Consider the following 24,484-nt stretch of genomic DNA (forward strand, 5'->3'; position numbering starts at 1 on the left):
GCCCTTATGAAAAAGAAGTACACTTTAGCATACATTACATTTGAGTACTAATTATGAAATAATATACACTTAGTGCTAGCTGAATGTAATGTTTTGGGCACTTGAATGAAAAATTTTAATTTACCGTATATTAAATGCAATATACGTGCTTTTTTGACAAACTTAGGACTTAATTACATCTTTATGTGTTATTTCATAATTACTTCCATTGTCTTTAAAATATGGCTAAGTTTACTAACAAATGACAAGCATTTATTGTCAACTAAAATTTACTTATTTTTAATGAAAAATTTTATTTCTTTTTAACTGTGTATGCCATGGTGACTTTAAAAGTAATATTGAAAACACATGAATTCACACAGAAGATTCTGAAAAGCATCATGAGAGACGGCGTTAAAGGTAGGGTAGGCAATTTAAGAGCGGCTAGCATTAGCAAGCTAGCTTAGAAAGCATGAGATCCCACCCTCCCTTCATATTGTACAACTTTCTGAAGTTTTCTTTTAGATTTTGATGTCCTTAAGAATATATATTTGCGGTATAAGTACCAAAAACCATGTCAATATATTTTAACAGCTCCTTTCTCAGGAGCTCTGCCAAGAACAGGTCGATTTTGGCCTGTCTACTTAATATTCAAGAGCCTCTCTTCTGATTGGCCTGTTGTTTTCTGAGTGACCCACCATTGGTGACTGAGTAGTTCTGACATCAAATATACGGAAGTCGCAACGGCTCGTGAAAAGGCACAGCTACTTTATGCAGGCTGTGTGCATTTGTCTCTGGATCGACTGTTTTGAAACCTATATGGTAATTCCATAGCCCCTAGACCTCTGTTATCATGAAAAAAGCCAGGAAATTTCAGTTTTGACAATATGGGACTTTTAATTAATATAATATTTTCTACAGTACAGTGCAGTACTAAGCACAGTTCTAAACTTTTTAGATTTAAAGGACACTACAAGTGCACATTCCATACAGTAAACTTAATCAAGTTTTCTAATGGTAAACAGAGCAGAGGCAGTTACACGTTTCTGTTGTTTGTGCTCATGGTTTTGTATCCAGTCATTTTTTAGAGCTGTGTTTTCTCTTTGTTTCTCACAGACTTTATGTTGAGTAGACCCTGTTTTTACCTCTATGAAATTTCACGCCATTCCAACAAAACAGGCTGATTACGATCTGACCATCTTGTTTTTTAAGCTATGAAACACTAGATTAGACTATTAGCCCGAGGCTGTGTAACAATCTTAGAAAATTGGGTTTTCCAATGGAGGAAGACAGCAGGAAGAAAAGAGGAGAGGCCTTTAAAAGAAAACACATTAGTAAGTAAACAAAGGCGGACTAATTCCAGATGTATTGCTGCTAGACTTGACAAATGTGACCCATTGAGCTCAAATTCGTAGAAATGTACTGTACAAATCCATTGGGTATTTCATTGTTTTGTTTTGAAGTAACTTGCAAAATAATCGAAGAGCCAAAAATCTGTCTTAAATTAATTTTGTATTGATAAAACAAATTTGATTAATGAACCACGGGGGAAAAATATTATTTCAGTATGCTTGGAGTCTGTAAAAAGGTTTTTGAATGTACGTATTGGTGGATTGGAGTTCATTTTGAATAATATTATTTACTGCATTACTGCATGAGTCCGAATCAAGCTGTAAGGCGGAAAGCATTTATCATTCCCTTGAGCCAGCGTTTTAATGGCTCTTTTAACTGCAGGTGGAAGAATTAAGGATCTTTAGCAGCGTGTTCAGTGCTGACAGATCAGACAGCCTCAATCTCCAATCTGGCCATTCCAGGGCCTGGGGATCATTTAGGGTCATAGGTCATTTTTTAAAGTTGACATCTCACCGGAGTCGGACTGGGCTCGGAAGGAGTTTTCCCCCTATCACTCAACAAACATGTCAGAAAGAGGTGATGGAGACGTTTTAGCCTTAAACTGAAGAGAATGTGATTCCTAAATTCCTTTTTTTTGCCAGTTATTTGTTGGATCAGTTGAAGGGTTGTATCTTCTTACCCATTTTTGCCATTCTTTACTTGTGAATCTCACAAAAACAACTCCTGACCATGTGCAGAACATATTTCACCAACACAATAAAATATTATGAACAATATATTATACATATTTAAAATATATATACTGTATGTGCATTTGCATACTCATTACCAATGTGTTCTTATGCATTTGCAGATTTAAGTTTTTGTTGCGGTCCCAATTATTCTGAAGATTCTTGTTAGTGTCATTAATGTAATACAAAAAGTATTTAAAAAAATACTAAACACATTTAAACACATACATTAAAGGATGTTGTTTACATTACATTAATGATATATATATATATATATATATATATATATATATATATATATATAATATAATATATTTGCACTAAACTAGTAGTTCCGCTCCCCCTATTCCTTCTCTAGGTTCATTTCCTTTGACCTTTGTGAAAGTGTAATAAAGTCTAATAATATTTTTGTCTGTTTTATTTTCAGATATCACATCTTATATGATGAATGGAGAGAGAGCGGGATACTGATCCATGAACTGAAACTAATTGTCTCAGATTAATATCAAGAAAAAGTGGAGATGACTTTGTATGATAACATTCTGTGGACAGAGCAAGACCAAACAACTGTTCCTCCTGTAGATTTGTCCATTCCCTCAACACATAGGTCCTGATCCACACAAACTGAAGAGAATGACTGCAATAGACAGGACATATTTGCTTTTCCTCATGCTGGGACTTCTCCACCAGATTCAGGGCTCTCTGGTAAAAAACAATCTTGGTCTTAAAGTAAAGAGGGGGCAGTCAGTCTTTCTGCAGGAGGGGGACTTGCAGTTTCATATACCCAGAGACAAGGATGCCTGCAAGCTGGAAGTTGTGCTGAACGAGCCCATTACACAGCGGGTCGGCACACTTTCCCCACAGGTAAACGATGTTCATTATTTCTGCATGCATTTCTCTCTTCGTATTATCCAACAAACTTTCAGTGATGAACATGCCAAAAGCTTTTTCATCTGAGAGCAGTTGATATCTGAAGAACTACCCTTGTGAATAAGAAATGTGCTTAATTGTATTTTGTTTTGAATGTTCACTTGTAGTGTACATTAACGTTAAATGTATATTTTTAAAAATAAAAACTGTATTTGCAGATAATATAATATGGAAAAAAATGCTCAAAAGTGTACTTAAAGAGTAGACATGCACGACTGTTTCTTAACATACATTTAAACATGCACTATGTAATAATGTCAAATTAAAAGTTTTATTGCTTTAAAAGTAGAATTGCTTTTAGAATTGCAAATTTAAAGTTTTATTGCTAAAAGTAGAATTGCTTTTAGTGACACCGGTGGCCATTAAGTGAACTGCAGCCAGCAACTTATTGCTCGTGCTCGCACTCGTAACATAAAAAAGACTGAACGTGATTCAATGCCCCTCTATATAACTATGGCAAAGTTATTTTTTCGTTCTTTGCTATGTAGTAAAAAGAATATGCTGTTAACGAACATCCCGACGCCGTCCACGCTGCTGGGAGTGATGTTTAGATGAATATGTAAATATGTGCTGTTCGCTCTCCTCCAAATAACAAAATAAACACACAACAAAAATGACAGCGATGAGATAGCGGCGGTTAAGAAAGCATTTGATCATAGCAATGTGGATATGTTTGCCTCAGCTCTGCAATTTAACGGCAAGTTTTTTTTCTTAAACAAAGTTTTTCATCTAATATTTGTATTTTATTTTATTTCAGCTTTATTTCAAATAAGTAAAACAATTGAAAAATGGGGCATTGTTGGACACACTGTTTGAGAATTTTAATAGTTTAAGTTTTAGTTAACAATATTTTTTATTCCTTTTCTGATTGTAATTCAGGTTTGTTAATGCAATAACAGTTCATAACGGGTTATTAGGTATATCAGGATTGTGTGGTGCTAATTTAAGTTAAAGGCGCAGTATGCGATTTCTGAGAAAAACTGCCGATATTTAAAAGCGAAGCAAAATAAAATAAAGCAAAGATGATTAACGAACGACATTAAGGAACACAAAATGAACATACAGTACACAAGAGTATATACAAGCAGGAGTTTGTTGTAAGTCACCAGCAGCACACGAGCTCGACACTCAAAACTGTCCTGTTGGTTCTGTGAAACGGCAAAACCAATGTTACTCACATATGGAGCAGAAACAACCTCTTTCAGGCCTTCCCGCTTCAGGTCTCTCCAGCGCTGGGAAGCTTTACTAATATTAATGCAGGTCCTAAAGCTCTTGTCTGATCATAACCCTTCTTTTTCCAGTGATATTCCTCTGACCTGTTGTCTTGTGTAATGTCTCTCAGCCATCTCTCTTTCTACAGTCCTTCTTCAAATCTCCCTCTTGCTCTCTCTCTCTCTCTCTCTCTCTCTCTCTCTCTCTCTCTCTTTCTCCTCCCCTATCATGAGTGGACACGCCCCCTGCTGCTGATTGGCTACAAGAGTGTTGTGGCTCTCGGTCCAATCCACTGCTGTTGTGTTCATGAGTGAAATATATTGTGACTGATATTTTAGAGAGTGTTGTGTATTGACGTAGCCTAATGTGCCTGAGAACAGAAGCGAAAGAGTAATAAAGATGGATGAAGTTTGGTACTCCTGTCCCATGTTCTTCATTATTTAATAACTCCTGACAGATACCACACATTTCACCAGCGTTTCTCAGAAATTGCTTACTGCACCTTTAATTTCTGTTCTTTAACTATTTCTCATTTGATAGGTTTTTGACTGTCACTATTTGGCTGATGAAGTAAAATACACTCATAATGGATGTCCGATTTTAAAAGAGGATACTGTTAAACTTCGTCTGTACAGGTAAGTTTTAAATAAAAAAAGAAATACAGTATATGGAAATATTTGTGGAAGACGTATTAAAAGGCAGATAGTAAACTTTTTGTCTTTAAGAATATGGACATTTCATGAAGACTTCTTTATGTTTAGATTTACAGAGACAGAGACCTACAGTGAGCTGTTCTCTCTCAGTGTTGAAATCATGGAGCCGGACTGTAATGTGATTAGGTTTGGATCACAGAGTCTCGAGGTGCCAGAGTTTTATGGCCTCTCCAATATCCTAGACGGTAATGTTGTGTCCTTCCACTATGAACACCGACATAATATTGAGTGCACAGTTCAGATGACAACTTTGGAGACACATCTACCTGTTCACGGTCAACTAGTCACCGGGGAACCGGAGAAACCAGAGGGACCGAGAGGAGATGAACCAGATAGCTTTGTTCCTCTTCGAAGACAGCTGGGTAAAATCATAACATATTAATATTTGTCCAGTTTTCCTACTTTCCTACTTCACAAATGCGCTTTAAAAATGATTCCATCAGGTCAAATTCATGTGAAAGGGAACCTAAAGGTTGCTAAAATATTCCATTAGGTAATAATTCACTTTAATGGCACCTTTTAACCCAAATTTCGATCTTAATAAAATTATACACAAATGAAAATTTAGATATATGCTGCAATAAACTATTTTTGGCAGACAGTTTTTTGGATTGGGAGGAATATAAAAGAATTTTTCGATTTACAGGAACAGCTGATAGTATCACCTTATTTATTTAATTATATATTTAACATTTTTAGGTTTTCAGAATACACTACTGGGCAAAAGTTATGGAATAATTAAGTTTTTTAAAATGTTTTTGAAGAAGTCTCTTAGGCTCACCAAGGCTGCATTTATTTGATCCAAAATACGGCAAAAACATTCATATTGTGAAATATTATTACAATTTAAAACAATAATTTTCAATTTGAATATATTTAAAAATGTAATTTATTCCTGTGATGCAGTCTTCAGTGTCACATGATACCTCAGAAATCATTATGCTGAATTGTTCCAAACTTCTGACCATAAGTGTTCTTGAAAATACTTCAAAATATACCTTGATTTCATTTGAGCATTATAATATCTGGGGAATTTCTACTAATCTGTTTTGTAGTTTAATATTGGGACATCATATTCTCTGTCCCCCTGCAGATAATAAAGCTCGAGCTCATTGTAAAAGTGACGACTGTCTGAAGGGTCTTAAACTACTGAAGATCATCAAAGTACCATGCAATGATTTCCTCATGATGGGCATCCGTTACCAACACATCGACCCTCCATCTCCAGACATAGATTACATCGCAATTAGACTGGATCTCATAGACACTCGTAGCAGAAGCATAATTCAGGTGTACAATCTAAAATGAAAGCATTTTTTAATTAAGGAGTTTTTTGTTACTACATTATTAACACTAGTTCTGCTCACCTCCCATTCAGTCAGAGCAAGCCTGGATCCCGGTGACCATTAAAGACGCTATGCCCAACCAGCCGCCCAAGCCTGCTTTTATGTCCATGTTCATCATAGAGGTGGACCAGTTCATTCTGACTCCTCTCTCCACTGCAACTCTGGATGCGGAGGATGATGAGACGCCCAAACAGAGGCTGGTTTTCAACATCACTAACCCCCCTAATGAGGGCTTCATTACACATCTGTCTGATCACACCAAACCCATCTCCTCCTTCTCCTGGATGGATCTCAACGACATGCTGATCAGCTACCAGCCTCCAAACTCCAGTCACACGCAGCGTAGGAACTATGAGGTAACCCTTCTGGAAAAGAAACGATTTAGCATACTTTTACAGAGTACTTACATATCATATTTTAAAGTGTGAACCGAATGTAATGTTTTCTGACGCTGCATGTTAAGATATTCATTTATAAAATATATTAACTTTAAATGTAATATCAAACAACACACTAAAGTTAAAATTATAATCCTTATAATGTAAGGACATGTGCTTTAGTATGTTAGTCAACAAATCAAAATTAATGTACTTCTTTGAAGCACGACAATAGATTATTAAAACATAAGCTTTAAAACTGTTAATTTGACGTGTGTACTTAAGTTTGTTAAGAAACATAGTCATGAAAGTCTATGAAGTTCACTACAAGTGCATATTCAATACAATTTAGCACTTTTTTTTTTGCGGGGGAACTATATTAACTTGATGTTAAACAGAATGATTTTCGATAACTCGATAATGCAGTAGTTATGTATTGTTAATTTCTACTAGGTGGAGTTTGAGGTGCATGATTTCTACTTTGAGAAAAGCCAGCCTGTGATGGTGCATGTGTCAATCAGGACGGCTGATACCAATGCACCACGAGTATCATGGAACATGGGTCTGTATTGTGCATCATTTTTAAATAGACATATACATGTTGCTCTGTTCTCATCTCAGTGCTTTGCTTAAGAATCTTTTCTTGAACAGAACATTTGAAAGGTGGAGACGCCACTCCTCCAAAAATAGGACTTGTTCCATGTAAATTAAATAAGTTTAGCTTTAAAGCTAATGTAGATGTTCAAACTGATGTTATACATGTTATTTTGGGTGTACGATTTATTTTTTTAAGATTTGGAAAAGAACAAAACACACTTAAATAGACTTTTAAAAAGTGCACTTTGATATAATATCAGATTAAAGGTTTTACCTGGAAGTACTTTTTAAATCATTATGTTTTTAATAATACGTATTCGTGCTTTAAAGAAGTACATTAATTTTGAAGTGTTGACTAACATACTAAAGCATATGTAGAGTATTTGATTTTCTAACTTTAACTGTAGAGTTATTCAATATCACATTTAAAGATAATATTTTATTAATATTTTAAATGTTCTAAATTGCAACTTCATCATTACAAATGAATTTCAATACATGAAATGCAAGTTTCAATAGAAATGACATTTAAAGTTTTTTGTCAGTACATTCGATACACTTTAACAATATTTAGACAATTTTAAGACAGGCTATTAAGACAACAAAAGTAATTTTCATATAAAGATATGTCCTACTTAAGTGGGTCAAAAAATGCATTAATGGCATTTAATATAAATATAAACTACAATACTTTTTATTGAAATTGCAATTAAGTGTTCAAAAACATTCAGTTCACACTTAAGTTTAAATGTTCACTCAAGTATACTAAGGGAACATGTTAGATTAGAAGAACATGTCTTACTGGCCAAAATCCCACTGAATGTAAAGGGTAGTGGGCTGTTTGTGAAATTAAATTAACTTTCTTTATTAAAGGTCACACAAAAGCGCAGTGAGTGTGTTGAATAAATGCCAAGGAAATATCATCAAACCCAGACAATTCATTGAACCCTGAAGGAAAATTCAGAAAGTTACAGTACCTGATAATCTAAAAGATTAGGATGTCTAATGAATGCCAGACAAATGAGTTTCTCCCTATTTCTGTCAAATGAATAGGTCTCAGTCTGTTGGAAGGTCAATCCCGTCCAATCACATGGGATCAGCTGCAGATTGTTGACAATGACAACCTGAAGGCTGTGAGGATCATCACTGTGGATGGCTTGCAGCATGGCAGACTAACTGTTAGAGGTACACATACAGATGATTTCCCCACTCCTCAATCTGGAAATATGAATCTGTTATATCAGTTGAGTCACATTTTAGTCACATCTTTGCATTTTGCACAAAATCTTCTCACTACCACTGCATGTTTATCTGTATGTTAGGTGGAAAAGGTTTCATGTTCACTGTGAAGGATATTAAGGATGGTGCGGTTCACTACCATCATGATGACAGTGACACTACTAAAGATTATATAGTTTTCCGGATTACTGATGGCTTACATCAAACTAGACACAAGTTTCCCATCAACGTCCTGCCCAAAGATGACAGTCCACCCTTCCTCATTACTAATATGGTGCTGGAGCTCTCTGAAGGTCAGACGGGTCTTTTGAGAGGATCCATTTTGCAAGCCTGTGATATGGACTCAAGTGATGACTACATCATGTTTAACATCACCAGACCTCCTCAGGCAGGGGAAATCATGAAGATGCCTGGTCCTGGGATAACAGGTGAGGAAAAGGGTTGTAGGAAAACTAAAACTTACTCTAAATGCATGTTTTTAGATTAGTAGTATGAGCCAAATCAATTAATTTCACTTTATATATTAACCACCTAGAACACTCTAGCACTGTCTTGTTATGCCCAGGGGCCTCATTTATAAAACTTTGCGTAGGATTTGCATCAGAATTGGCGTACGGATGAAACATAGGATGTGCGTACGCACAGAAATATTCAGATTTATAAAACCTTGCGCACGCACATCCTACGCAGTTTTCCCTTAATAAATCACAATCAATTTTAAATGTAGCGCAGCTTTTGCGGCTTCATGTCACGCCCATAGTTGCCCATAAATAGTCTGTGAAACGCCCACAAGTTAATATTCATCGATTGCGAAATCATGGCAAACACAGAGAGGAAAACCAAGAAACGTAACTTCACTCAATGTGAAGTAGAAATTATCGTTGGCGAGGTGGAAAAGAGGAGTAAAATGTTGTTTGGAGGGCACAGTGTGGGCATCACGTCATGTGCGTTATTACGCATTGTGATGGCATCATGGCATTTTATTACCATCCATTTGATTGCATCTGACAAGCTATAGATGTGTTATGAGGATGAATTGCATAACATGCCAATATTATTGCAGAAGATATTTCACTTTTATTTGTGCAAAATATGTGTTAATTTGCATTTCTGTTGTAATCTTCGTTTGATTTTGTTTTACACTGCAGATCGCTCAAATGGGTGTTCATGTAGGCTGTTAATTGTAAGACTTGCTTTGTGAAGTCTTCATGTTATTTATGAGAGGGAGTATTGCCATTTCTTTTACACAACGGTCTACAGTTTCACACACTTTCACGTGTTTCTTCCATCTGCCGACGGTGTCGCCATTTCTCATTTCACCCGTTTTTGTGCATACGCCTGGGTCAGAGTTTGCGTGAAGGACAGCACATTTTCCCGTCAAGTTTGCTTTTTATTAATACCAATTATTGCGTAGAGAGCGGCGTACGCCTTCTTTTGTGTGTACGCAACGTTTATAAATGAGGCCCCAGGTAACCAGTTTAGCAACTGCCTTAGATGCCAATCATAGCACCCTTTAAACCAACTAGCAACTCACTAGTAACCACCTAGAACACCCTAGCTACCGCGTAGTAACACCCCACTAACCATCCCATAATATCATAACACACATCCTAGAAACCACCGAAAACTCCCTAGCAACCACATATTGTAGCAACGCCCTATAAGCCATATATAACTCTATAGAAACCGCCTAGTAACACCATAGCAATTAACTAGCAAAGCACCCACAACCCCCAACAAACAGCATTCACATTTTCTTTAGAACATGAAAAAAATCGAATTCATTCTTGGGGAACTGACTGTCCTCAGGCTTCCTTTAAATACCACCGCAAAAAGTTTTTTTTCTTTCTTCAGGATACCCTGTTATCCGTTTTCTTCAGAAGGACCTCTTCCATTCCATCATCTACTATCGGCACTCAGGCAGTGAGGTGTTTGATGACTCTTTTGAGGTGGTGCTCTCTGATTTTCATGACCCTCCTAATCTTTCAGAGCCTCAGGTAAGTTCCAGATTTCCTAAACATCCCTTCTTTGGTCAAATAGTATGTTATACTGAAGGTTTTAGCATCTTTTTGTTGTTTCCTCTAATCTGACTTTCCTCAGAGTTCACATGTTGTTCACTAACCAGGTAATCTTTGCAGGTCATTGTGATTCAAATCCAGCCAGTCCCTGATCAGCCTCCACAAGAGGCACCGGGTGTCACCAGGCACTTGGTTGTCAATGAGACTGATGTCACCTACTTGACCAAGCAACAGCTGCACTTTGTTGACTTGGAGTCACCAGATAGTGAGCTCACATACACCGTAACCACCCCACCTTTCTACAGCACCACCTATGGGTACAAAATTAAACTAGAAGCCTATGAGGTCCAAAGCAGGACATGTTCATTTCAAACCTGCAGCATATAACTCAACATGTGTGTGCTGAAGGAATTCAGAATGATGTTAATGCTTTGTAATTTTTGATTTACAGAGGGTCTGACGCAGGAAGGTTGTTTCTGGTTGATAGCATCCCAACATTTAAAAAGGACCCAAATGCCCCGATGCTGAGACTTTTCACTCAGGTAAATACTTTGAACTGGGGTTAGATATATAATTTAAATCCCAATAAGCAATGGAAACTGTAAATGATCCTCTCTTTATAGAATGCAGTCAACTACATGAAAGTTGCTTACATGCCTCCCATCCTGGACATTGGACCCTACCCCCAGCACATCCAGTTTATCATGTCGGTGACCAACCAGCAAGGCAGCATGACCGCTGGAATCTGCTTCAACATAACAATTCTGCCAGTGGATAACCTGGCACCAGAGGTAGCCCTCATCTACCCAATCCAGAACAGATAATAATTATAGTACTTTCTAGTGGGACTTATTGAGTAGAGTTGTGCTTTTACTTTTCTGCTCTAAGTAAAAGTAATCTAATTTTCAATGTAAAATGGCCAAAAAAGAGATTGAGATATAGATTTAGGTAGAGCTGGAAAGAGACTGACATGTTTGAGTGGACTGCTCTCAATGTTATTTTCGGTTTCCTTGGTTACGCATTATGTTCTCGTTTGTTTTTATAGTTACCCATTAGTTTAGGCTGTGTCTAGTTTGGTTGGCTTTTTCTACCCCTGTATTTATAGACATATTTTTCAGTTGTTCTTTGTCAGTTCTCATTTACACATAGTGTAGTTTGTTTTTCTTCTAGTATTACCCCTGTGCTCTCCTGCGTGCTTGTTTTGGTTAATTATTATTAATGAAGACTGTGTTGGATACTACTTCAACATCGTTGTGGGATTTCCACAGCCACAACATGACAACTAAATGTGCACATTCAATGCACTCAAGTGTACTTTTTTCCATAAGGGATGTATTCACTATATTGTTTATTTTATTATAATTTTATGCATTATATTTAATATAATTTAATAAGTAATTATTATTTTGAGCTTGTTCAAGTAGCTGATTTTACTGCCTAGATTAGCAAAGTCCTAATGCTATACTTTGTGTTATCACCATTTTATAATTTTGTTTATTATATTTTGCATAATTTTATAAGAAATCATCATTTTTCAAGTTATTAAGATATTGTACAATCAATATTTAGCATGGTCCTAATGCTACACGTTGTTATCACCTTTTTAAAATAATTTGATATAGTTAATTGATAAAATAATTAATTTTTATTTGTTATTTTTTGTTTTTTTGTGCTTGCTCAAGTTGGCAGCTGATTTTACAGTTAGCATGCTGCTAATGCTACACCTTTTATCACATTATTCTTCTAAACCATTTTATAAATGGTAACACTTTATTAATCATAGATATCAGAAGTATACAAACACAAGTGATAGTTGAGTGCTAGGATGTGTTTCTTCTTGTCGTTAGGTACATGTGAGACAGCTGACGGTGGATGAGGGGGGAGAGAGCTGGGTGAGTGAAGAACACATGCGTCTGAAGGACCAGGACTCGCTCGAGGACTCTCTGCACGTCGAGCTGAAGACGAAACCTCAGCATGGAAGTGTTTACCTGGATGGCACACCTATGAGTCCAGGCCAGACTTTCACAGTCAGGGATCTGAAAAGCCTAAAAGTTAGGTCAGATGTGGTTCATCATAGTTTGTTTGGGTTCATCGTAAACACTTTAAGTAGTATTTGACCTTGCGGGTTCATTCTTCATTATCTTTAGTTTTGACTATTTTGTCTCGACAGATATCGCCATGACAGCTCTGAGACAGAACATGATGTTATTAAATTCATTGCCACGGATGGGATAAATATTGCTGACTTTGTACTACATGTCAAGGTAATGGAGATTTATCTTGCAATTACTTTTTTACCACAAATGAAACACTTGAAGATATCTAACAAATGCATGTTTGACAGGTGACGCCAGTCAATGATGAGGCGCCAGTGCTAGTCCCAGGTTTGAAACCCATTTTAGCCTGTGCAGAGGGACAGGAAGTGGTCATCACCATTGAGTACATCTGTGCCACAGATCCTGACAGTGATGATAGCACATTGATGTATATGATCGCCCGACAACCATATCATGGGGTAGTTCAAAGAAATGACATCGTGGTGGACCGCTTCATTCAAGCCGATATAACTGCTGGCTTCATTTCCTATAGACACACAGGTAATATAAGAAAAGTAGTAATGTATTTCTTTCACGTTTTATTTTTCACTTTCTGTAGTTGAACTTAATATCCAACCATGTTTAGACCTACCCTTGTGAAAAAGTACACTTCAGCATACTTTCAAAAAGAGTTCTTAATCAAAGAAGAATAAACTAGGGCAAATTGAATGTAATGTTTGCAGACTTATAATCTATTATAGTTAATTTTTTTTATTAAATGCAATTAGCAAACTTCAAGGTGCTTTTTTGACCCACTTAAGTATGACTTAAGGATGTCTTTATATGCAATTTCTTAATTATTTCTGTTGTCTTTGAAATATAGTTAAAGTGTACTGCTGAATTTACTGACAAGCATTTATGGTAAACTTTATAATGGTATATTTTAATGTCGATCAGTAAAATTTGTAATTGCATTGTAATTGCAATGGTGAAGTTGCAATTTAGTACATTTAAAATATAGCAACTTTAAATGTAATAATGAATAACAAAAAACAAACAAACAAACATTTAATTTGATATTATTACAAAGTGCACTATTTAAAAATGTACTTAAGTGTGTTAAGATTAAGAATCAGTCATGAAAGTCTACTTTCTTTAAGTACAATTTAGTGACCTTTTATTTAATTAATATTATATTATCTGCAAGTACAGTTTTTTTTTAAATTACTTTTAAGATTGGAAGTACACTACAAGTGCACAATCAATGTGCATTTCTTTTTTGCAAAGGTATGTAAATGCATTTGATATTGTTTGTTAAATATGATTATAAACCTGTGAAGTAACAAATTTATATAAATTTTATTCCAAAGGACACGAGATTGGGCTTCAGCCGCGTCATGACATTGTCACGTTTGTGATCTCTGATGGAGAGTCAGGGCTACTTCCTTCCTGTTGCAGTGACAAAGCCACTATATTCAGTGCACAAACACCTGAAATACAGAATTCCCTGCCTGTCTATGACCTTAATATCACCGTTTATCCTGTGAACAACCAACCACCCTCTATTGCTGTTGGTAATGGGAACACTTTTCTTTCTGATGTTATTATAACATGCATTCGTGCATGCAATGTACTATAGCATTCGTATCCCTTGTGAAAAGGAATTACACGTTAGCATACTTTTAAAGAGAGTACTTCTTATAAAAACAATATTCTTTAAACTTAAGTGTGAACTGAATGTAATGTTTTCAGTTAATAGCATGTTAATTGCAATTAAATGAAAATGTATTAGTTTAAATTTATATTAAATCCAGTTAGTTTAACTAATGAGTGTTTTTGGACCCATTTAAGTAAGTACATCTTTATATGCAATTTCATAATTTCTTCTATTGTCTTCAAAATATGGTTAAAGTGTGCTGCTGAATGTACTGACAAGCATTTATGGTACTCTAATGTCACTTCTATTAAAACTTACATGTCCTGTATTTAAATTTATTTGCAATTACACATTTGTATAAAGAAGTTTCAATTTAGTATAATTAAAGTATATTACATGTGCATGGACTTGTAAAAGACTTACAAAAGATTATAATACATTCTGATTTTAAATGTATTTTAAATGAAAACTTTGATTACTTTTGACATTGGAAATTTTACATTATTACAAAGTACACTTAAGCGTGTAAAGAAAGAGTCATGAAAGTACACTTAAGTGGCCTTGTATTTCAAGTATATACAAATACATTTGAAGTACATTAAGCACACCTCTTTTGCACAAGGGATATTGTAACATTTGCTGCTTGTTGCTGACATGTTATGACACATTTTTTTCTCACATCAGGAGAGGTGTTTGTTGTGAATGAAGGAGGGTCAGCCTCAATCACAATGACCCATCTGAGAGTTGAAGACCAAGACTCTGCTCCAGAAGATCTTAAGCTCATCCTGGTTGCTCCTCCAAAGTTTGGCTACATAGAGAACATCCTGCCCAGTCCAGGATTTGAAAAGAGCAACATGGGAATCAGTATCAGTGAGTCAGTTCTGTTATGTGCATTTGACTGTTTTGAAATATGACAAAATTGGCGTCATTGCATTGGGTTATATTCTATGGTAATACTGGAGCCTGAATTGTTGTTTTTTCCTCGTTTAGCCTCTTTCACCTACAGGGATGTGTTGAATGGACACATTAACTATGTTCAGTCTAGACACCAGAGGATGGAGCCGACCACTGACCAGCTCATGTTGCACGTGTCTGACGGGAAACAGCAATCCTCTTCAGTCCCGTTCTACATCATCATCAGTCCGACCAATGATGAGATTCCAGATTTCCTGGCCAGAAACATCACGGTCAGTCAGAAGATCATCTTGTAAATAACACAGCTGTGTAGCAAATTGGGAAAAATGTATAATTAATTCTAACAGGTTTTAGCTTTCAGAATTAATTGTAGCAGAATTAACCTTACAATTGGCTTATCTGTTCGTCCACCGAGCAGACTGTTCGATTCTCCATCAACTAAAAATTATTCTCCTGGCCAAGAAGGCTTTCTTACTGTATATATAGTACTAACAGAACAAAAGCATGTTGCAAGATCAAATGTTTAAGTGACTTTGATTTGTGAACTGCAAACAAGAACAAGGTTTAATAAATGAAACTAACGGGAACATACAGCTAAACTAAGCACAACACATACTGTTTAAACAGAGAGAGAAAAGTAAAATAAAAGCGAGAACAAAGAATGTCAATATTTAAAATCAGTTAACCACATCCTAACGAGAACCATCAGAGAATTGAAATCACCTTAATAAAGGGGTCAAAACTTACAGACGTATCTAAAGTTGATAAACGAATACTTGCATTGGCTTTGGTGATGAACAAGAGTCTGGATGTGTATAGAGTACGGAGATTCTTGATGAGTTCGTATAGTAAAGTATAGTAAAAGGAGTATGATGCAAGTTATGGTAACTTTATACACCATTAATTATTAGAAATTAGAAGAAGATTTATTTCAACACTAAACATTGATTTACTTTAAATGTAATATCAAATAACAAATTACAGTTAAATGGATAGTTCAACCAAAAATGAAAATGCCTTCATTGATTAGTTACCCTCATGTTGTTCCAAACCCGCAAGACTTTCGTTCATCTTCGGAACACAAATTAAGATCTTTTTGATGAAATCTGAGAGATTTCTGTCCCTCCATTGACAGCTACCCAACTACCAATTTGACGCTTCAAAAAGTTCATAAAGAGATCGTAAAACTAATCCATATGAATTGAGCGTTTTTTATCCAAATTTCCTGAAGAGACTCGATCGCTTTATATGATGAACAGATTTAATTAAGGCTTATATTCACATATAAACATTGATCAGCGAACATAAACAGAATCTCAACCGAACATGCTTGACGCTCGAGAAAAAACCTCATTTCTTCTTGCCGAAACTCAAATGTGATGCGTAACATGAGAATGAACCTCATTGGTTCCTCCCATGTCAAGCAAACATGCTTGAGCTTCTGTTTACAAGATCTGATGTGTGAGTTGATGAATGTTTATAAAAGCCTAAATTAAATCTGTTCATCATATAAAGCAATCGCGTCTCTTCAAAAAATGTGGACTAAACCACTCAATTCATATGGATTAGTTTTAAGATCTCTTTATGGACTTTTTGAAGTGTCAAAGTGGTAGTTGTTTACCTGTCAATGGAAAGCTCTCAGATTTCATGAAAAAAAAAATCTTAATTTGTGTTCCGAAGATGAGATTCCTTATGGGTTTGGAAAAACATGAGTGTGAGTAATTAATGACAGAATTTTCATTTTTGGGTGAACTATCCATTTAAAACGATAATCAAGCCTTTTACATGTGTTGTGGACTTTTTCTTCTAAAGTTTAGGAACTCAGAAGTGAAGAACCAGGAGACTCGGGGATGTATCTTTTAAGCAGGATTCTTTATTTGCTGTAGTCTGCTTCGTCCAAAATCGTACCCAAGTCTAACTCAATATCTAAAAACACAGTGTTTTATCCTTCCAAAGGGGGAGGGATTCACATAAAAGTGGGAAGGCAATCTGAACAAAGCATGTAAATGTGAAGTTCAGGAATCAGGACTTTACCAGAAGTTCCACAGCCCTAATCTCGTCAGCATAACAGGGTGATTCAAATGTAAATATCCTAATCCAATCAGCCAGACTCTTCACCGACTGGGACAGTGGCTCCGAGAGCCATTAGAACAAAAGGTGAGAGTTTCAGTAATCTGCCCGACTGTATCACCCATCTTAATGGCCAGGAAGTGCATACAGACAAAAGCTAATGTCCGACACCTGAATTGCTTGACTTACAAAAGAGAGATCAGGACTGGCAATGAATCTCTTACTGATAATTCTGATATCATCATTTATACTTCAAATGCTAAATTCAGTCTACTAAACTTTCTCAGTGTATATACTATTGTATTGGAACCTAAAAACATTTAATAAATTTGTAACACTACATTTCCCCCTTTGAGAGAACTCTCACATTATATACAAATTAAAAAAACTTAAAAGTTCATTCTTATAACTTGTGATCGTTACAGGCACACAACGCGTGTTCTGTGTTTGCTTTTCTGCAATTGCATGCTGACACAGAAACAAAAATGCAATTTTAGGGTCCGTGACGTCCCTGCGGGTAATAGTCTTTTCTGTTAGGAACTGTGATTTTCTCGTGAGAGACGTGATTCATATGTTGTATGAAACACTTGATACTGTGGACGCATAGATAGTACGCCAGTAGAACAAACAACAACATAATTGCTATTTCCTTTATCCACAGCCAGGGTTTCCCAATCAAGTTTCCGAACCATGAAGAATTATCTTCAGTCATCTGATGTAATTTGCTGAAAGATCAAGAATGTCTTGTTGGATTTTGTTCAAGTTCTCCGTTGGATCCATTAACCCGGTTCAGCACTCAGGTCCGATGATGGTGCAGGCTCCTCCTTGCGTTGAATCCAAGGCCACTCTGTTCTGTAAGATCATTATCTTGTGCGAAGCGAGAGTGTCTGTGATGTTACTGGTACGACAATCTTGATCATGTTGATGGATGACTGAAGGTTTCGTATGTGTGTCTCTGCGTTGTTGTTTTTTTTTCTTTCGTGATAGTTGGTTCGGCAGTGGTTCTTGTCGTTTTCTTGAGGTTTTCTTGTGGCTTCATATGCAGATGACGAAGTCAGTGCGTATGCGTCTCGGGACAGTCATCAGTGGTATCTGCACAGAGTAAGAAAGAAAACAAAAGACAGGAGAGCAGTATTTGTTCACACACTAGGGTTGTAAACTTTTTCCGAGTCTGCTAGACAGTAGAGCAGTATTTGTTCAAACACTAGGGTTGTAAACCATCTTTCCCTATTTCTTAATTCCTTTTACACCTAAGGAACAGTGAGGTAAGGATGGACTAGGATAGGGAAGGCCTATGAGGGAGTCTTCACCGCAGAGTTTGACCTCCGAAGCCTGTTGCATTCGGTTCTTCTCTGGGCTCCTCACTGGTTCCATGTCCTAACCTATCCCTGTAGGTGGGGGAACAACTTTACAGTGTGATACGTGAGTCCAGGTTTTCCTTCCCTGACACAATACTGCAGCTGCTGTAATCAACATCACTTGATGTGGCCCATGCCACTTTGTTTCTAATGGCTTGTTTCTGAATGACTTTATCATGACCCATTGACCTAGGATGATTGTGTGTCCACCTTCTGGTGGAGTCTGCCAACATGACTCAACTTTCTCTCTGGCACTCTGTACCGCCTTTGTTAGGTTCTCACAGTAAGCAATAAGGGCATCTGAGGCAATGTGTACATCAGCATTTCTAAGATCAATCACACCTGGCATCTGCATGGGGCGTCCAGTAATAATCTCATGAGGGCTCAGTCCTACTGTCCTGTTAGGTGATGCTCTCATACTACACAGGACTGCTGGCAGTGCTTCGACCCATGGTACCCCTTCCTGATGCATTTTGCTTAGTCTGGTTTTGATTGTTCTGTTCGATCGTTCAACCTGTCCTGATGCTTGTGGCCTGAATGGGAAGTGAAGATTCCATTTAATCTTCAAAATTCTAGACTATCCTTGACTACCTATCCTGTGAAGTGTGTACCTTGATCTGAGTCAATCCAATCTGGTAATCCCCATCTGGGAATGAAATCAGTGACAAGAAATTTAGCAGTATGTGCAGCTGTAGCACGCCCTGTTGGATAAGCTTCTACCCATCTTGAGAACTTATCTATTACTACCAAAACATCAGTTTTTCCCTTACAACGAGGCAATGATATGTAATCAACTTGCAGGTGACGAAATGGTCCTGGTGGAGCTGGGGTGTGTGCTGCTGGTGTAGTGGCTGCTGGTACATCATTATTTTTCTGACATGTAACACACCTCCTGGCTGTTTCTGTGGCTACATTTCTGAATTTTGGATTCCACCACTGATTTGAGAACCTGTGATTCATCGTTGCTGGACCACTGTGACCCAAATTGTGTATTTGTTGAGCCAAATATGGCAACAGTGATTCGGGAGCGACATACTTTCCCCCTTTGGTCCAGCAACCGGATGAATCCACTGTGGCTCCTTTGTCTAACCATGTCCATGCTTCATACAGAGGAACCTCTTTGTACAGATCAATAATTGATTCAGGAGGCATAATTGTCTTCTGTGCTGCACTACCTGAACACACTTGTACAGTTGCATAGAGCCTGTTTAGCTGCTATATCAGCAAGAGCATTACCTTTAGCTTCCGTAGTATTAGTTGTGAGATGTGCTTTCACTTTGATCACTGCTAATTTCTTTGGAAGTTTCATGGAAAACATTAGATCTTTCACTAATTCAGCATGCTTAATGGGGGATCCAGCAGAAGTTAGAAACTGTCTGGTTTGCCAAATTATACCAAAATCATGAATTACCCCAAAAGCATATCTGGAATCTGTGTAGATATTAGCAACTGATCCTGAAGCTAGCGTGCATGCTCTTGTTAAGGCTACTAGCCTTGAGCTGAAAAATGATCTGGAAGACGACCTGAAGCTAACACTTCCATGGTGGACGTTACTGCATAACCTGCTCGTCTGTTACCTTCAATTACTTGAGCTGAACCGTCAACAAACAACTCAAATTCTGAATTCTCTATGGGAGTTTCTTTTACTTCACTCGTAGGGGTATACGTAAGCGTAACACAATCGTGAGTCATTTCTCCTTCATCCTCTAACAAATTCTCAGTCATTGCAGACATCATACATGAGAATGGGTTTGTGACTGGTGCACACTGTAAAACAATGTTCGGAGCTGTGAGAGTTGCTAACCAATTTCCCCAACAGGAGGTGGTTACAGAAGTGACTTCAGCTTGATTCATTAATGCGGACACTGCATGAGGGCATTTTACATTTACAGCCTGACCTAACACCATTGCTGATGAAGCCTGAAGAGCTAGATGAACTGCCCGCACTGCTCTAAGGCATGGGCCCATACCGTGACCGACTATGTCAAGTTTACCAGAATAGTAATGAATTGGGCGTAAACTGCCCCCATGATCTTGCATTAGACATGCAGTCATAAAGCCTAAGTCTAAGGGTCTATCAGATTGGGCAATTCCTAATGCTGGTGCTTGACATAGTGCTCTCTTCAAATCATTGAATGGTTTGAGGTGAAGTTTTTCCATACAAACAGTATCTGAATCTTTACCATGGCCTTTCAATAAGTCATAGAGTGGCTGAGCAATCGAGCCATATTCTTCTATCCACGGTCTACAGTAACCTGCTGTTCCTAAAAATGAGTGGAGTGTTTTAATGTTAGTAGGCGGAGGTATGGTTTTGACTGAAGCTGCTCGATCCTGTGTAATGGATCTATTTCCTGCACCAATTGTTTGACCCAGAAATGTGACTGGCTTTTTTTTAGCAATTTGAGCTTTGTGAAAGCTGCATTTGTGTCCTTTTTTATGCAAATAGTCCAACAATGATGCCAATTCAGTTTGATGTACCTCTTGATCTGTTGAGGCAATCAAAATATCATCGACATATTGGATCATAGTGGACTGTTTTACCGTACATTCTGGTTCACACAAATCACGTCTGACAGCGTGATGGTATATGGTTGGGGAGTTTTGAAATCCCTGTGGCAAACGTGTCCACTGGTATTGCTATAGTCAACTGTGAAAGCTAACCATGGCTGGCTGTCAGAGTGCAATGGTACAGAAAAGAATCCATTAGACATATCAATTACTGAAAAAATCTTACACTCTAATGGTAGGCCATTACAAATTGTGGAAGGATCTGCCACTAGGGGTGTGATTTTATTTAATATGTTTATTGGCTACTCTGTAGTCTATGGTGAGTCTCCATGTCCCATTTGATTTCTTGATGGGCCAAATGGGTGAGTTACAGGGACTGTTGGTTTTAACTAGCACTCCTTGCGTCAGCAACTTTTCTACAATAGGTTTGATCCCCTGTATAGCTTCCTTATTGATCGGATATCGTTTGGTGACCGGAGGTGGAGTCCCCGTCAATTTTATTGGTTCTACCCCTGTCAACAAACCACAATCATCCTTGTCTTTTGCCCAAATTGGATGATTCTGTAAGAAAGCATACTCTGGAGGGATTACATTATTGGTAGAAGCTTGTGCTGAGGAAATTTGAATGCTAGCAGATTCTGAGGACATGTCTTAAGATGTACTTGTCTCAGGAGATCCATGCCTAAAATTGCACCTGTGTTTAATGGAGTTTGGTTTTCTTGTACGGAATGTCTAAACCTTTAGCCAATTTTGTAGGAATTATTGTAATCTCTGCACCTGTATCAAGCAAAAAATCAATTTCTTTCTGTATGCTACCTTTCACAAAAATTATTTTGTCATTATGATGGATTGCAGGTGAAAGGTAGCTACTCACAGCCCCAACAATTCGTTTTTTTCCTGGTCTTTTTGTGCTCTTAGAAGAGCCTGAACTAGCTGTCCTAAAGCTTCAGTGGACACTTGCGGAACTACTTCAGGGTTGTATGCAGGCTGAGAAGGAGCAGAATTATGCGTAGCATTTATTTTTGTATCTTGCAACTTCTTACACTCTTTCTCCCAATGTCCTAATTTTCCACAGTAGTGGCATTTGCCTTCTTTTTTAGACCACCTGTTTTCTGGTGGTGTTGTGCTAAATGTAGCTGCTGCTGCTACTCTCACTTTGGCTTTAACATCAGCATCTCTTTCCCATGCTGCCAAACTGTCTAAGTTACTTCTGAGAGTTCTGTTAGACCAAGCTATATCTAGTAATGGCAAAGCTCTTCTGTATTCCGCGACAAGGCTATCTGACCAGATACGAATCAGTGGTCCTTTGTCATCAAGCACACTTTCAGAGTCATCCACTATTCCACTGTACGTTACGGCTGACTGACAAAACCTCTCAGTATATTCACACACATTTTCATCTTTCTTTTGTACACAGCTGGTAATTCTAGACCAATCTATTTTGGGCCCTAAGATATTCTTTAGGATTTTCAAAACACCTTCTCTCATATCACTTCTACTGGCATGTTGTAGTTCAGAAGTCACGGCAGATTCAAAACTGTTGAATTCAGTTTCAGTTAAAATTTGTGACATTAACTGTGTGACCTCTGTTAACGACATGTCATATAGACGCATTTTGCTGATTTATGTTCTTCTAAATTCAGAAAACTGTTTACTTGCTGAAGGTAGGCTCTGGGACAGTCGCTCTATGTCTTTAGGCCCAAGTGCTTTTGCAAAAGTTTGGATTTGGACAACAGAAGAGTTGGGAGGAACACTTTCAGTTCCCTCAATTCCCTGCGATCTCTTTCTAGCACCACACACATTTACTGAATTTACAGGCACATCAGTTACTGGGCGGAGAGCCGCATCTGTTTCAAAGAACGCTCGTAAGTCAGGGTAAATGTTATCCGGCTGACTAACTTCTTCTACATCAGGTTTGTTGCGGTTCAATTTCTTGGTCAAAGAAGAAATTCTAGCACGTAGCTGTTTGTTCTCTTTCTCTAGTTCTGAGTTATGCTGATACTGTTGTGTAGCTAGTGCTAACCCAAATTCTCTATGGCAGCATAATATGCCTTTCACATTTTTTTTGCGGATACTTGCTCCAAGCACCTTTTTACACTCATCTATCGACCAAGTCTTGTCTGGATGAATCTCATATTTCTGTGTTAGTTCTTGTCTAACTTTTCCTGTGACTATTAGGTTCATTTGTTGTCCTAACAGTGTTTTGAATTCACTATCTGACCACAAAGGGGTAGCAAGACCACCTTTTTCAGTTGTTGGAACCAGCCTAGCTTTCCTTATAACCATTTTGTGATGTCTTTGTTATCACACAATCAAAAACACTAAAACTTCTCTGATCAACAGAGGGTACACTTGTTAACACAGATCAACTATTGTTAACCTTCTTTGGCAGAGCAAAGGATAACACAATATTACTAGCACTTTACGCTAATCTTCCCTGCCTGAAACAGAGGATAAAACAAAATATTAGCACGTAATGCTAACTAGGGATGAGCGAGTACAGCATTATCTGTATCTGTATCTGTATCTGTTAACCATATGAATTATCTGTATCTGTATCTGTACTCGGACTGGGCGGGGCCTAACCCGGAAGTGGGCGGGATTTAACCCGGAAGTGGGTCAGGTTGTCTTGAAATGGGCGGGGCTTTAACCGGTATGGTATTTTAAGCATGCAATTGATATGGGTTGTTCAGAAATTGTTATTTATTGCTGATTAGAAAACTATTTACTCATTATTCTGTATCACTGATCATGAGAGGGGGGGGGGGGGGGTGTTTGTGTTTTTGTGAGTGTAGCAGCTTAATTTGTAATATTATTTATAACACAACTACCTTTATTTTATTTATAAAATACAGAAAGAAAGTGTCACTCAGTGCGTGAAGTAAAAAAAAACTGGTTAGAGCCAGCAGACGGTTTAAAAAAAAAACTCAGATGACCGGCAGAGAGAGAGAGTGTGTGTGTGTGTTGCTAGCTAATTCATTTGTAATATAGTTTTATACCACTACTTCCTTTATTTTTTTTAATGAAATCCAGCAAAAAGTGTCAGACACTCAGTGCATGAAGTAAAATAAACGGTTAAAAAAAAAAAAAAAACTCAGACTTGCAGAGACACAACGCGAGTCGCATTCTACCAAGCACCACGTCTGAACAAACCCCACGTTTACCAGAACTCTACTGGTTAATAAGTAAGTGTACTACAAACCGAAGTAAAAAACAAACCTGAATCTGAAGAAACCCTAAACGTTAACGGAAAAAAGACCCGCGAACCTGAGTGACTGAGGGAGAGACAGAGGGAGAGAGTGTTCTGTGTGTGAGTGAGCAGAGCGGGACACAGCAGCACAATAAATCAAATCTGTATGCGTGTAGGGGAGGGGCGTTGTGACTAGTCTATCACAGAACGCAGACACAGTCAGCTACCCAATGAGGATTTTTATTCAATCCGAGC

At 37.5% G+C, this 24,484-nt stretch overlaps 1 protein-coding gene across 5 annotated transcripts in view; it reads left to right on the forward strand.

The window, feature by feature from the left end:
- The window catches only part of frem1a (Fras1 related extracellular matrix 1a), a 50,690-nt gene that overhangs the window by 5,097 nt on the left and 21,109 nt on the right, over positions 1-24,484 (forward strand). For 3 of the 5 annotated variants that reach the window (XR_013194622.1, XM_077201834.1, XM_077201833.1), the window contains exons 2-19: positions 2,491-2,927; positions 4,746-4,840; positions 4,967-5,280; positions 6,012-6,208; positions 6,297-6,620; positions 7,095-7,203; positions 8,292-8,423; positions 8,561-8,905; positions 10,332-10,474; positions 10,616-10,812; positions 10,947-11,037; positions 11,119-11,286; positions 12,343-12,551; positions 12,666-12,759; positions 12,840-13,092; positions 13,902-14,105; positions 14,873-15,058; positions 15,179-15,375. Coding sequence is in view for 3 of the 5 variants with exons in the window: in XM_077201834.1 (XP_077057949.1) it covers positions 2,697-2,927; positions 4,746-4,840; positions 4,967-5,280; positions 6,012-6,208; positions 6,297-6,620; positions 7,095-7,203; positions 8,292-8,423; positions 8,561-8,905; positions 10,332-10,474; positions 10,616-10,812; positions 10,947-11,037; positions 11,119-11,286; positions 12,343-12,551; positions 12,666-12,759; positions 12,840-13,092; positions 13,902-14,105; positions 14,873-15,058; positions 15,179-15,375 (3,489 nt within the window). In the remaining 2 variants the exon portion in view is untranslated. Of the gene's footprint in view, positions 1-2,490; positions 2,928-4,745; positions 4,841-4,966; positions 5,281-6,011; positions 6,209-6,296; positions 6,621-7,094; positions 7,204-8,291; positions 8,424-8,560; positions 8,906-10,331; positions 10,475-10,615; positions 10,813-10,946; positions 11,038-11,118; positions 11,287-12,342; positions 12,552-12,665; positions 12,760-12,839; positions 13,093-13,901; positions 14,106-14,872; positions 15,059-15,178; positions 15,376-24,484 lie in introns of those variants that run through there. The other 2 variants (XR_013194623.1, XM_077201835.1) reach the window with 2 other exon arrangements.

Source organism: Siphateles boraxobius, unplaced genomic scaffold, assembly GCF_051911475.1.
Source record: "Siphateles boraxobius isolate OS27281-9 unplaced genomic scaffold, OSU_SipBor_1 48, whole genome shotgun sequence".
Classification (NCBI taxonomy): domain Eukaryota; kingdom Metazoa; phylum Chordata; class Actinopteri; order Cypriniformes; family Leuciscidae; genus Siphateles; species Siphateles boraxobius.